Source organism: Vipera berus (assembly GCF_964194415.1).
Source record: "Vipera berus genome assembly, chromosome: 3".
Classification (NCBI taxonomy): Eukaryota; Metazoa; Chordata; class Lepidosauria; order Squamata; family Viperidae; genus Vipera; species Vipera berus.
In genome coordinates, this window is record NC_138204.1 from 173,789,089 (window position 1) to 173,802,013 (window position 12,925).

The following is a 12,925-nucleotide window of genomic DNA, read 5'->3' on the forward strand; positions in this document are numbered from 1 at the left end:
TGAAGCACATATGTTGTTTTACTAGCTTGCATTTTTAAAAAAAATGATTAGAAAGTCTTAACCTTAATGAGATTTCTTAAAGTATAATGTCAGCACAGACAGAAAAAGATTGTACTTTCTAAAAGAATAGCAAAGAAAAGCTGTGTTTATGTGAGTTCTGGGTATAATCAGTTGTGAAGTATTCACAGTTTAATTGTTCACATGAACACAGTATCAAAGCCTAGAGTATCTTGACAACACTGAGGAGTCTAAATTTGTTCTTACATAGAAATAGGCAAATGTTTTGTATCTGAGATGCTAAATATTCAGTGATTTCTGTATCATGTATTGTGCTCCTCCCTATTAATTTTTAAAGAAAAGAGAAACAAAATACTAATTAGCTCACTTTAACTTCCATTAAAAACCAAAGCAAATAAAAATACATTAATTATCCACCTTTCAACAAGCAGTACAGAAAGCATTCTAACCCATTTCTGAAGACAGCCCTATAGGTTAAAAAGAGAGAGAAAGAGGAAACAAGACTCATCTTGTGTTTCCATCAATAGTGGTAATGTCAGCCAACAAATAGGAGGCACCTTTCTCAGGGACTGTATATAAAATCTGAAAGTCCCTGATTCAAAAAACCAGACAGATGTTCATATAATAACATTTTATTTACAGATGTTATCAGTTATTTTTGCCTGCTCTTATTAGATAATTTTATAACTGATTTTAGACTTTTACTTTTAGCCAGTCTGAGTGGTATATACAATGGGGGGAGGTTTACACATGTGTTACAGTGTCATAGTTTTGTGTTTAAATAGAATAAAAATGTGATCTTTTTTACAACTTTGCTCATGACATTTCAAAGATTCTCAGTGAAACAATGGAGATGTCCTTATTTATATGCTATACAGTAGCTATTTATGTCTGTTATTTTACAATAAAATATTGACAATGAGATTTTCAATGTGCAATGATAAACATTTTTTAAAATTTTCAAATTTTCACAAAATGCTTCCAAGTCATGTTACAAATTTGCCTTAATTATAGACAGTTGAGTACATGTGAAATCAAATATTGATTGAAATCTATGTATTTTCCTATTCCTACTTCTCTCCTGTTTCCTCCAATACAAACAGAAGAAGTTTCCTGCCTTTTTTTTAAAAGAAAAGGTACTCAAACTGTATGAGTAGACTGAGAGTCCTCTAATTATATTATGTCACTTATACAATATTGCTTTTGACTGGAAAAACAACAACAATAGTCTTTAAGAAAGTTATGAGAAAAATTGCCTATTATTTCTTTACAGTTTTACCATTCTATGTTTATTTTGGGTTTTTTTTTTGTTCAGATAACTGACATCTGAACATGCATCTTATGTTCCCTATTTCTCATGCACATCACTGTACCTGCTGCTGCCGATCTAATCGCATGCGCTTTGCAGCATTTCTGCTTTCACTTTCACAGGCAGAAGCTAGGATACTCTCAGCTACTGCAGAAGTAAGATGTGAGGGAATGGGTCTTGACTATGGAAAAAAAAGAGAGAGAACATAAAAATTATTATTCAAAATAATGTGGACAAGCAGTCAATAGGCAACTACTTAATTTATTTCAACAACAACAGAAATAAGGACTGTCAAAACTGAAAAGTGAAAATTGGAGATTACACCTGCAATTCATCCACAGATACTGTACTCAGATATGTCTTCCTCCTTGCATATTTTCATGTGGACTCTCATACATAACTATAGGGACAATGCATCCTTGACATTTCAATATTTTATCAACACTGGTGAAATAGTGGCTAAAATACTGAGTTTTGAATTCAAAACTCCCTAGTTTCTTACCCTTGCCATTATTGGAATGGCACTCCCTCCCAACTCCACTAATTCAGTGCAATACATGAATAACAATGCTAACTCACAGTGTTGTTGTAAGGATTACAATTAGATAATAGGTATAAAGGGCTTAAAACAAGTTTGTTACATAAATATTAATAGTATTATTGAAATATAACGAGGTTTAATTAATAATACAATTGACAATTTTCCTACTATGTCTTATGCCTTTCTCTTTAGCTAGTTCTGCAGATGGAAACCTTCAAAATATGGGACAGCCACAATCTTCAAGCAATTTAATTTTGCTGAAGAAATACTGTATATAGAAACTGTATACAGATTTATCCAATGGGTTTTAAGCTTTCTTTAACGAATAATAAAAAGGTGTTTGTAACACTTTTTTATTACAGTGACAAACTGTAATCCTACTATATTACATATCTTAGACCTTTAAATATTATCTTCAAAAGCTGTAAATTACTAGTTTTGACACAGATTAGTCATAAACATTTTTATAAAATCAAATATTAATGGAATACTATTTTCATCATTAACGAAATTCATTTATTTTAACTAATTTATTTTACTCATGTATTCATCTTCCAAAAAAATCACTCAACTGAATACCTATACAAACAAAATGTAGGTAATATTTTTACTCCCAGAGTTAATTTGGAGTCAAATCATAAGTTGAGTGTTAGACATGTAAACATGCACATATATCAATAGAGTTGGTAAAACTGCTAAGTGACAGACCTCATTCTCACCCTTCTAACAATCTTCCTACAGATAAGTCAACATGCCACTCAAGTTATCTGTCACAGATGTCCTTTGCACATTGCAAGTGGCTACAGGGAAGCAATTATTTTAAACAGGGTCAATGAGAATAAGAAAAAAAAACCCTCTCACTGTTCTATCCTCTACTAATACTGCAATTTATTTCCCAACATAATAGTCCATTCTTCTCAGTATCCATGTGACTAAGAAAAATCAAATAGTGTAAAGTTTTCTTTTTCTGTATAATAGATTTCCCTAATAGCTCCTAAATTCCTGGAGTGAATCACAGGGGCTACAACTTCCGCAAGAGGACTTCAGCTGCCCATTTATAGAGATTATATGCTTCATGAAAACAATGCAGATTCTGTTTCTATACTGACTTAAACCTACTGGTTCTAGTTAATTGTTGCAAATGTGAACTATTTCATTTGAGTACTAAATATATTGAAATTGGCAATTCAATAATAAATTAAATTTAGTACTGAAATATAATGGATAAACAGGAAAGAGAAGACTGAAGTTTAACAGATTAAAATAAAAGTCTAACTAGCAGTGGATTTTATTAAAAATGATTATATTTTCATATTTCCAAGATAAGAAATGAGTTTCACCACATAAGGGGTACCATTCTGCCAAAGATAAGTGCTCTTGAAATTCATCTAGTTACATTGTAATTAGTTTTCCCTCTGAAATTATGGACTTAGAAATACTTACTTTGACTGGGCTGGACTTTAAATTTTAAAATAATAGGCATTCCTACTATAGCAAATACAGCAAATGAAACATAACATGATTGTATGGAAGTGCAATGCTCACAGATTCAGGAATGAATTGTTTCATTCTTCTCCCAGATCATACTGTTCTAGGAATGGTTTGACAGTTTCTAGAAATAAATGCTTTCAATTAGAGCAGGGGTGTCAAACTCAATTTCATTGAGGGCCGCATCAGTACTGCAGTTGCCATCAAGGGGCTGGGTGGGCGTGGCCTACTGGGTGGGCATGTCCTACTGGGTGGGCGTGGCTAGAGTGCGTATGGCCTACTGGGTGGGCATGGCTAGAGTGCGTATGGCCTACTGGGTGGGCGTGGCTAGAGTGTGTATGGCCTACTGGGTGGGCGTGGCCAGCTCTACATCGTTCACATCAAGGGTGCCTATGGGGGCCTGGGCAGGAGTGGGACAGATCTGAGGGTCTCTGGCAGGAGGAGGGTCTCTGGGCAAGGGCCAAGGCAGTGGGGGCCGTTCCCTCACTGTTTCCAGAATGGCTTCGCAGGCCACATGAAACCACTTCGCGGGTCGGATCCGGCCCCCGGGCCTTGTGTTTGACATGTCTGAATTAGAGTAACAAGCCCAGAAATTACCCATTCCTGTCATTAGGAATACCATCTTGAACTTTTTCTATTTCAAAGGAAAATAACATACAAGATTTGGTATGGTCTAGAAGAGAATGGATAACACTCTGGAGTTATTTGAAAGTTTGTCTTCCCCAGTCCATGAAATTTGCATAATCTTACTTAAGAACTTTCTATTACATACACACTCATTTTATTTTATTATTTTTAAAGGTTTATTGTTTAAAAACAGGCAGATGTTTGGTAATGGAAAAGTCAACTATAGTCCACAGGAGAAAGTCATTCAAAAGTAAATTACTCTTATTCACTTGAAAATATTCTGCATATAAACACATGCACACACTCTCACTCACATTCAGACACTCCTAGATGTTTGCATAAGATTCAACATTTACAAAATATAGAGAATTGAAAAACCTGGAGAAAACATATAGTATTCTGGAAATAAGGAGCTACAAAAAAGTAAAATTTATTTAGAAAAATAAAACTATACTATTCTGTATTTTGTACCTTTCTAAAATAGAAGAATTCACTTCACTAAATTTCTATGATTATATAAACAGGTAGGCCTTCACTGAACATTATAAGTCATTCAGGTTCTTATTGGATCATTTTCTTCCTATATAAATTAATAATGATCTTGACAGCTGAACTTTCAGTATCAGGGACAATAACCTTAATCAAGTAACTATTACCTTTTAAAAGTTCAAGATTTGATACTGCATTAAGATTTTTACTTTGGTGTTATTACTTTTGATATTAATGATTGAAGATTATGAATGTTGGTGGAAATATTAATAAATTAACAATTTAGCACTATATATGTTCATCTCATGTATTACTACCTTATTTGAATAAAGTCCATGTGCAAGCCATAAAATACTAGGAAGGCAAGCTTTCTTTCATACTTTTAAATGACTGTCCTGATAAATTACTTGACCTCAAAATCTGTTATTTCTGTTAGATTAAACTAATTGAAATTTGTGATGACTTTTTAGCACTGCATATATCTGCACAAGTACAATATTCTGTCAAAAATCCATTGAATTTTCAAAAATTGCATATATCATAGGACCAGTGATAATATCCAAACTCTTACACTGAGAAATCCATTACTTAGTCAAATTTAAAGATCTATGAACAACACACAGACACAAATGTAATATAATAATTATAATTAATTAATTATAATATTATGCATTATACTTATATATTATCTACAAATATAATAAATATCTACAGTATCTTTTCCAAACATAAAAAACGACAAATGAACAGGTTTAGATTACAATAATTACATTTAAGGCAGTTATTGGTCCATGTCCAATACTTCTAAAACCAGGTTTAAAAATGAAATCTTAAGTTTACCTGAATGTACACAAAATAGATACATATATAAAAATAAGTATATTTTCAGGTTAGAATGTAAATATGTTTATGTTCTATCAGTTCAGTCTTTTAAATAACGTGTTTCTCTCACATTGTATCCTCTAAATGTGTTCTAAAATATGTCTTTATTATCAAAGTGTTCAGTAATTTTGGCAGTGAGATATAGAGCTGTTTATATATAGTTAAACTTCAAATGTCTAAAACAAAGATATCAATTAATTCAACAGAATCAAAACTACTCACCAACATGCTGCTATAGAGTTAAGAATGCAAATTGTATCTTGAGAATAGTAGTGGCATGTATTTTAAATATTCATAATAAGAGACATGCAATTCAAATGAACATAATGTGCATATTTGAACAGCATTTTCAGTACAAACTAAGAACAGCACTGCACTCTGTTGGATGTCCCAATATTGTTTTACTTTAATGTTGTCTCATACCACTAGCAAACTGACATATATTGATGTTATCATTTTGCAACATTGCATTTGATAGCATTTTCAGTGTTTTTTAATTCATGCTGCACATGAAAAGAAGTATAAGAAGCAAAATGTCAGCTGAATATTTTGAAAAGAGACCTTTGGATGAAATAAGCCACAGATATCAGGTTTAGAGCATTTATCTACGCTCTACATGGTTATAAAGCAACAATAATTTTCCAATTTCCAGAAAAAATGTACCGTAATCACAGAATGAAAAGAAGCAACAAATACTTTCTAGCTAATTAAAAAGCCCCCCCCCAAAGCTGCAACCATGTACATAATACCAACTTGTGATCCAATTTATTCCTGTTACAGTGAAATGGGGAAGGCGACATGCAAATTGCATACATAATTTGACAGGGCAAAAGTAGGCAATGTAACACATCTATCTCTTTAGATACATGTGTAGGATTTCCTAATCAGTTTGGGTTATTTTTTCATGAGACAGACGTTCATACAAAGCTGATGTTTCATCGAGGGAGGGTGATGAGAAGAGAGGTTTAGGAAACAGCCACTATCAAAACTTAAAGGAGAATATTGTGAAAGGAATAGAGCTGAAGAAGTTTCTTGGATGAGAAGTGAAACATCTTCAAAGAAAAACAAGAAAGTCCAGTTGCCTCATGAAAAAGCATCTTTAGGACATTGTGAAAGGAAGAAATGATTATTTTAACTCAGTTTTCAATTAATCAAAAATTACATATTCCTTTTAAATAAAATGAGATTTATTTAGAGCTTTGGGTATGAATTTATATTTTTATGAAATTTTTGTTAATTTTTTTCATGTTCTCATCATATGAATAATTCTACCAAAATTTAGAAAGAGTCCTAAAATATAAATTAAACTTGTTTCTGTGTTTCATTCAGTTTATAAGTATTACACAAGCATTACCACATTTCTGCCCTTATGGGTTAAAGCAGGGGTCGGCAACCTCGGCTCTTTTATGACTCGTGGACTTCAACTCCCAGAATTCCTGAGCCAGCTATGCTGGCTCAGGAATTCTGGGAGTTGAAGTCCACGAGTCATAAAAGAGCCGAGGTTGCCGACCCCTGGGTTAAAGTGTCAGCAGTCCTCATTCCAATCTTTTAATTTATATCTGCTGCAAATACTGTATTATTTGTTATTACTGTATTATTTTCAGCCAGAAATACAAACATGTTACAAGCAAGTCATGACTGCTGAGTCAGATTAATTAATCTTCACTTCTGCTTCTTAAATTAGTGAGATGACATTTAGTCAGGCTTGACTCCTTGTGACTTCATAACAAATGTTCACCATCTCAACCTCATCTGTATTCTTTCAAGGATTTTCCCATGATTTCTGTGATAACATCCACATACATCAGATAATGTATTGAGGGAAATAGAAGTCTCCCACTTCTATTTACCTCAACTGTGTGAAGCATTGTCATTTTTCTATACTCATACCAAATGCCCATATACATAATTTTTAATTTCTAATTGTCAGCCCAAGGGAGCAGTCAGTTTTCATTTGTTCTTCTTGTATCCTGTGCTAATATATTCTTAGCAACTGTATTTGTGGTTATCTTATTCCTAACTCTCTTTTTCAAGACTTATCCTTCATAGCTAATTAGTCTTGAAAAGATTATTGCTTTAACTATTCAGATCTTTGTGGTCAAAGAAATATCCTTATCCTTTACAATCTTATGTTACTTTGTCTTCCTCCTTCAGATTAATTTTCTCCTTATTTCTCCAGCACATGGTTAATCTTTATAATTTAGCTAAAGAAACCAGCTACCATTCTTACTTCCCTGTCTACTGTAAATTCATTAAGTATATTGGTTGACATTAACTTTGTCTTTTTAATATTTAATATTAACCCAGATTTTTCACTTTCTATTTTTACCCTCATAATGAGCTCTTCTCTTAAGGCTAATAGATATGGCAGAACATCTGAGTTTTCTCCTGGGAAAATAGTGAACAATAAATGAATCTGAAGAAACAGACTGATTCAGAATAAGATAGAAATAAGAATAAATATTGTTTGTATATCTGTTTATCTTACATAACAAATACATTGGCTAAATGGCAAGTTTAGAAAAGATGATAGCCAGAACTAAAAATGAAGCTAAAACATTTATACAGTAAAGTATATAAATATATATATATACTTTGTTAGCTGAAAATAAAGACTTAGAAAACCCTAATAAGACCACACCTCGAATATTGCAACCAATTTTGGTCACCATACTACAAAAAAGATGTTGAGACCTTAGAAAAAAATTCAGAGAAGAGCAAATAAAATGATCAAAGGCCTGGGGACTAAAGCATATGAACAATAGCTGCAGGACTGGGTTTGGCTAGTCTAAAGAAAAGAAGAAACAGGGGTGACATGATAGCAGTATTCCAGTATGAGGGGCTGCCACAGAGAAGAGGAAGTCAAACTATTCTCCAAAGCACCAGAGGGCAAGACAAAAAACAATGGTTGGAAACTGACCAAAGAGAGAAGCAACCTGGAATTAAGGAGAAATTTCCTAACAGTGAGGACAATTAATCAGTGGAACAGCTTGCCTTCAGAAATTGTGGGTATTCCATCATTGGAGATTTTTAAGAAGAGACTAGACTGGGCATATTAAACTGCTGGTCCATGGTTCAGATGCGTCACTCTGAAACCACCCCCACCCTGTTGCTGGCAATGGGGAAAAAGTCACAATATGTCGTGCGACATCACATAATGTCGCGAGTTTGACATGCTTGGACTAGACAGTCACTTGTCTGACATGGTATAGGTTCTCCTGCTCGAGCAGGGGGCTGGACTAGAAGACCTCCAAGGTCCCCTCCAGCTGTATTCTATTCTATTCTATTCTATTCTATTCTATTCTATTCTATTCTATTCTATTCTATTCTATTCTATTCTATTCTATTCTATTCTATTCTATTCTATTCTATTCTATTCTATTCTATTCTATTCTATTCTATTCTATTCTATTCTATTCCAAAAGCTTTTGTTTGTTGCCTGGTCTCTCAAGTTAGCTAATTACCTCAGACCAAGTTAGGAAAGAAAATGTGTTGTGTATATTCTTCCTAAATCTCCCCTTGAAACTTTAATTAATCCTCTGCATTCACTTCTTCACTGAGCTTGATCCCTAGACAATGGCAGTCTTATATTCTTCCAGATTCTGCAACAAACTCTGCTTGTTCAGCAGAAAACAATCACTTCTTGTAAAGGGCAACAGTATCTTTCAAGTTCTAATCAGGTTTGATACTGTTTAGCCTTAGAGATAAGCCTGGTGATAGGCAATCCTTTGCCAACTGCCATCCCAACCTCCTTCAATCTATTTCCATCAAATTTGCCATGGAGATTCTTCTTTCTTTCTTTCTTTCTTTCTTTCTTTCTTTCTTTCTTTCTTTCTTTCTTTCTTTCTTTCTTTCTTTCTTTCTTTCTCTTTCTTTCTTTCTTTCTTTCTTTCTTTCTTTCTTTCTTTCTTTCTTTCTTTCTTTCTTTCTTTCTCTCTTTTCTTCTTTTTTACAAATTTTATTGATTTTCTAATATTACATTCACATATTTGAAAAGCAACGTGGTGGCTGGGTAGTAGTAATTCAATTACATACAGATATCATTAGTACAGATTTCAAATTGCTACCATAAACATTTCCTCTTTTTCCCTTCATATATACTGTCTATTTGTAGATTTAAAGACAAGTTTTATCCTATCAATCACATAGAAAATAACTTTCTTACATATATCCATAGTTTTTAGTTTACACATATTCTAATTGTTTTAACATGCAATCTTTAGACAATCAATGACCTAATAGATTTTTCAATTTTAATTTCCACTAACATTTAGATTTAATGTTTGATATTTATCATTCCCAAGATTTTTAGTATACTCCCAATTCATCTATCACCATTCCTCACAAAATCTAATATTCAAAATACACATCCTGTTTACTTAACTTCTCACCCTCTATGTCAACAAATTAAGGATACAATATGATATTCTTCCTTTTTGCTAATTTTCAGTTGTTGTTTTTTTAAGTAGTAATCAAAATTTCTTTTTATTTCAATATTTAGTACTTCCTCTCTTATTCTTTGTATCTGCTATCTCTTGTTTAAACTGATAATTTTCATTTTTAACATTCCATATAGACCTATTTATTATTTTCAACAATAGGTTTTTAGCTTGTCTACATTATTCATCTTTACATGACCTTTATACACAAATCAATATTCAAATTTAGCTATTAATATTTATACTGCTAAATTTTAAAGACCAAAATTTTTTCTTTATCTCAGTTCATAACAATGTCTTGTGTTCAACATACACATGTTATCTATTTAAGTACATTCTGTTTCAGATTTCAATAAGTTGGTCGAAACTCCATTCTTCTTCAGTCTTATTCTGACTTTTTTCCTTTGCTAAATCATCTTCCATGTCCTTGCTTTTGGGTCATCGAACCAATCTCCTTGTAATATCATGTATATTAATTGATATTGGCAAAACCATCCGATTGCCATTTTTTTGAGAGGACTTGTAGGTTTAGTGGGTCGTCTCTTTATTCTTCCACATCGACGTAGTTGTTCTGAATTGTTTGTCTTCTCATCCAACTGTTCTTTTTCTAGATCCTATAGTTCCTTCTGAGTTGTATAAGAAGACTTTTCCTTTTTCCAACTTGTCAATGTCTTTTCAAATAATATTTGTTTAATAGTAGATTCTTCTGTCATCGTACTTGAATGTTTCATTTTTTCTATTGTATTTTGTATAGATGATTCTTTAGTTGTGGTCAACATTTGGTCTTTCATATCTGGGCTGTCTTCTTGTTCCTTCACATAGCCTCTTAGTATTTCATTAGTTGTAGTAAGAATTTGGATTAGTGTTTTCAACATAGCGAGAGTTTGTTGATCTTCATCCATAAATAAATTTTGCTTCTGGTCTTCCTCCATATTGGTATTTTAAGCTAAAGGCTTTACACTTAGAAAATCCAAAAGAAAGAATTTTTTTTCCTAGGTAGCCTTACCTAAGGATTTAAAGATTGCACATAGCCTTGGAGCCTCAGAATGTACATCTCTTTTCTAAGGGATCCCTGTAAAGATATCTCATTTGAAAGTGTAATACAATATTATCTTTAAAGTACCATTCATTTAATCAATCAATCAATCAATCAATCAATCAATCAGAATAGAGCTGGAAGGGATCTTGGAGGTCTTCTAGTCCAACCCCCTGCTCAAGCAGGAGACCCTATACATTTTGAGTCAAGCAGCTGTTCCACTCTCTTCTTAAAAACCTCCAGTGACGAAGCACCCACTACTTCTGAAGGCAAGGTGTTCTGCTTGTTAATTGTCCTCACTTAAGGAAGTTTCTCCTTAATTCCAGGTCACTTCTCTGATCTGTTTCTAACAAGCCCATGCTGGCTTCCAGTTATAAGAGAATTTAAACAGACTATTGAAATATATTTAATTATCTTATTGGACATGTTATCAAATGGTTAGGTAACAAAGCCATAATTTTGGCTTATAAAAATGCACACTTGGCTATCTTTAAGATGTTTATTCTGAGTGTTAAGGCTAGAGGCCACCCCCTTGTGATTTGTTTAAACTTATTTCACTGCAGACAAATTAAATTTCAATTTCAATTTAAAAAACAGACAATAAGTTAAACTTAAAGTTCCATTTAAAAAACTCTGAATATCACACAAATGTACAACAAACCCAAACTGGCTGTTTTCTAGCCACATCATTTAGTAAGCAATCAATGAAACATGAAGATTTATTGATAAGCTATTATTATGGATGATTGAATCATTTGAATAAGTCTGTTGAACATAATCTTAAAAATAATTTTGATTGCTCTCTTTATACTATGCTTCAGAGATTAAAATTCTCAGTAATTTACAAATATGAGGACCACCAGTTCAGCTAAATAAAATTCTCTGCATTATATGAAGTTGACTTTATTTAAGTTTTCAAGTATGTTTACAATAATTGGAACAGAAGAGTATATAAAATTGATTTCTTTATGTCCTTTCTTTCTTCCAGGAGCTCTAGTGAAGAATTTTTCCCCATAATCCCCATGTGATAGGTAGATCTGAGAGTGAAAGAAAGGCCTAAAGTCATCCAGTGAGCTTCTGTGGCTAAAGGTATTCCTGCTTCTGGTTCAGTTCCTTAATCATTGCACCACATCAGCACCAGGTAACAACATTTATGCTTTGAGCACTACCAAGTCCTGTATTTGTATAGTCAGGCAGCAGTAGGCTGGCATAGCAATGGGTTTTTTTGTTTGTTGGTTTTAATTCATGGTTAGCAATGTAGTTGTATGCTTAAAATGTGCAATAAAATTATTTATAGGAGAGAAGATGATGACAAATTTCCATCCACATTGCCATAGTCATGTTTTCAAAACAAAGCTTTTAAAAGAAAGCCATCCATCCAGTAGTTAAGACCTTCTAGTCACTATCAATCATTTATTCTATGTATTATCTTCAGTAAAGGAAGCTACTGTAGATATAGCTACTTCCAGGCTATGGTGATAGGGAAGAAGGGATGTAGAGAATTTACAGGGGGGAAAATCCATTGGTTCCTTCACTCAGCTGTGGTAAGACCATTTGCATATTATTTTTCCCCGTTGATGATGGAAGGAATCTTAGATTTTTCTTGTAAACAATAGACCCGAAGAATTTCTTGCTATATTTTCTAATCTATAAAGCCTGATACATCTACCTATTTATTTGCATATGGTGGTGGTGCAGTGATGGTGCCGTGGTGGTGCCGTGGTTAGAATGCAGTACTGCAGGCTACTTCTGCTGAATGACAGCTGCCACCAGTTTGACAGTTTGATTCTCACCCGCTCAACGTTCACTCAGCCTTCCATTCTTCCAAGGTCAGTAAAATGAGGACCCAGTTTTGGGAGGCAATATGCTGACTTTGTAAACTGCTTAGAGAGGGCTATAAAGCACTGTGAAGCAGTATATAAGTCTAAGTGCTTATTGCTTGCTTATATAACAATGTCTGCATCTTCTTAGTACGTATAACAGTCAGTATGGCTTACAATAATTATGATTATGCAACATTTTGGAGACCACATATTTGTAGAACATGAAACAATTCACATAAAATTTGTCCAAGGAAGACAGGAAAGTTACCAAAA

General features: G+C 33.2%; 1 protein-coding gene across 3 annotated transcripts in view; it reads right to left on the minus strand.

Moving 5' to 3' along the window:
• Positions 1-12,925, minus strand: part of NOL4 (nucleolar protein 4) — a gene marked incomplete at both ends in the record, with an annotated part of 145,519 nt that overhangs the window by 11,881 nt on the left and 120,713 nt on the right. For 2 of the 3 annotated variants that reach the window (XM_081323498.1, XM_081323497.1), the window contains one exon: positions 1,392-1,508. The exons of the other annotated variant lie outside the window; for it this stretch is intronic. In XM_081323498.1, coding sequence (XP_081179624.1) covers positions 1,392-1,508 — 117 coding nt within the window. The remainder of the gene's footprint in view (positions 1-1,391; positions 1,509-12,925) is intronic. 3 annotated transcript variants of the gene reach the window in all.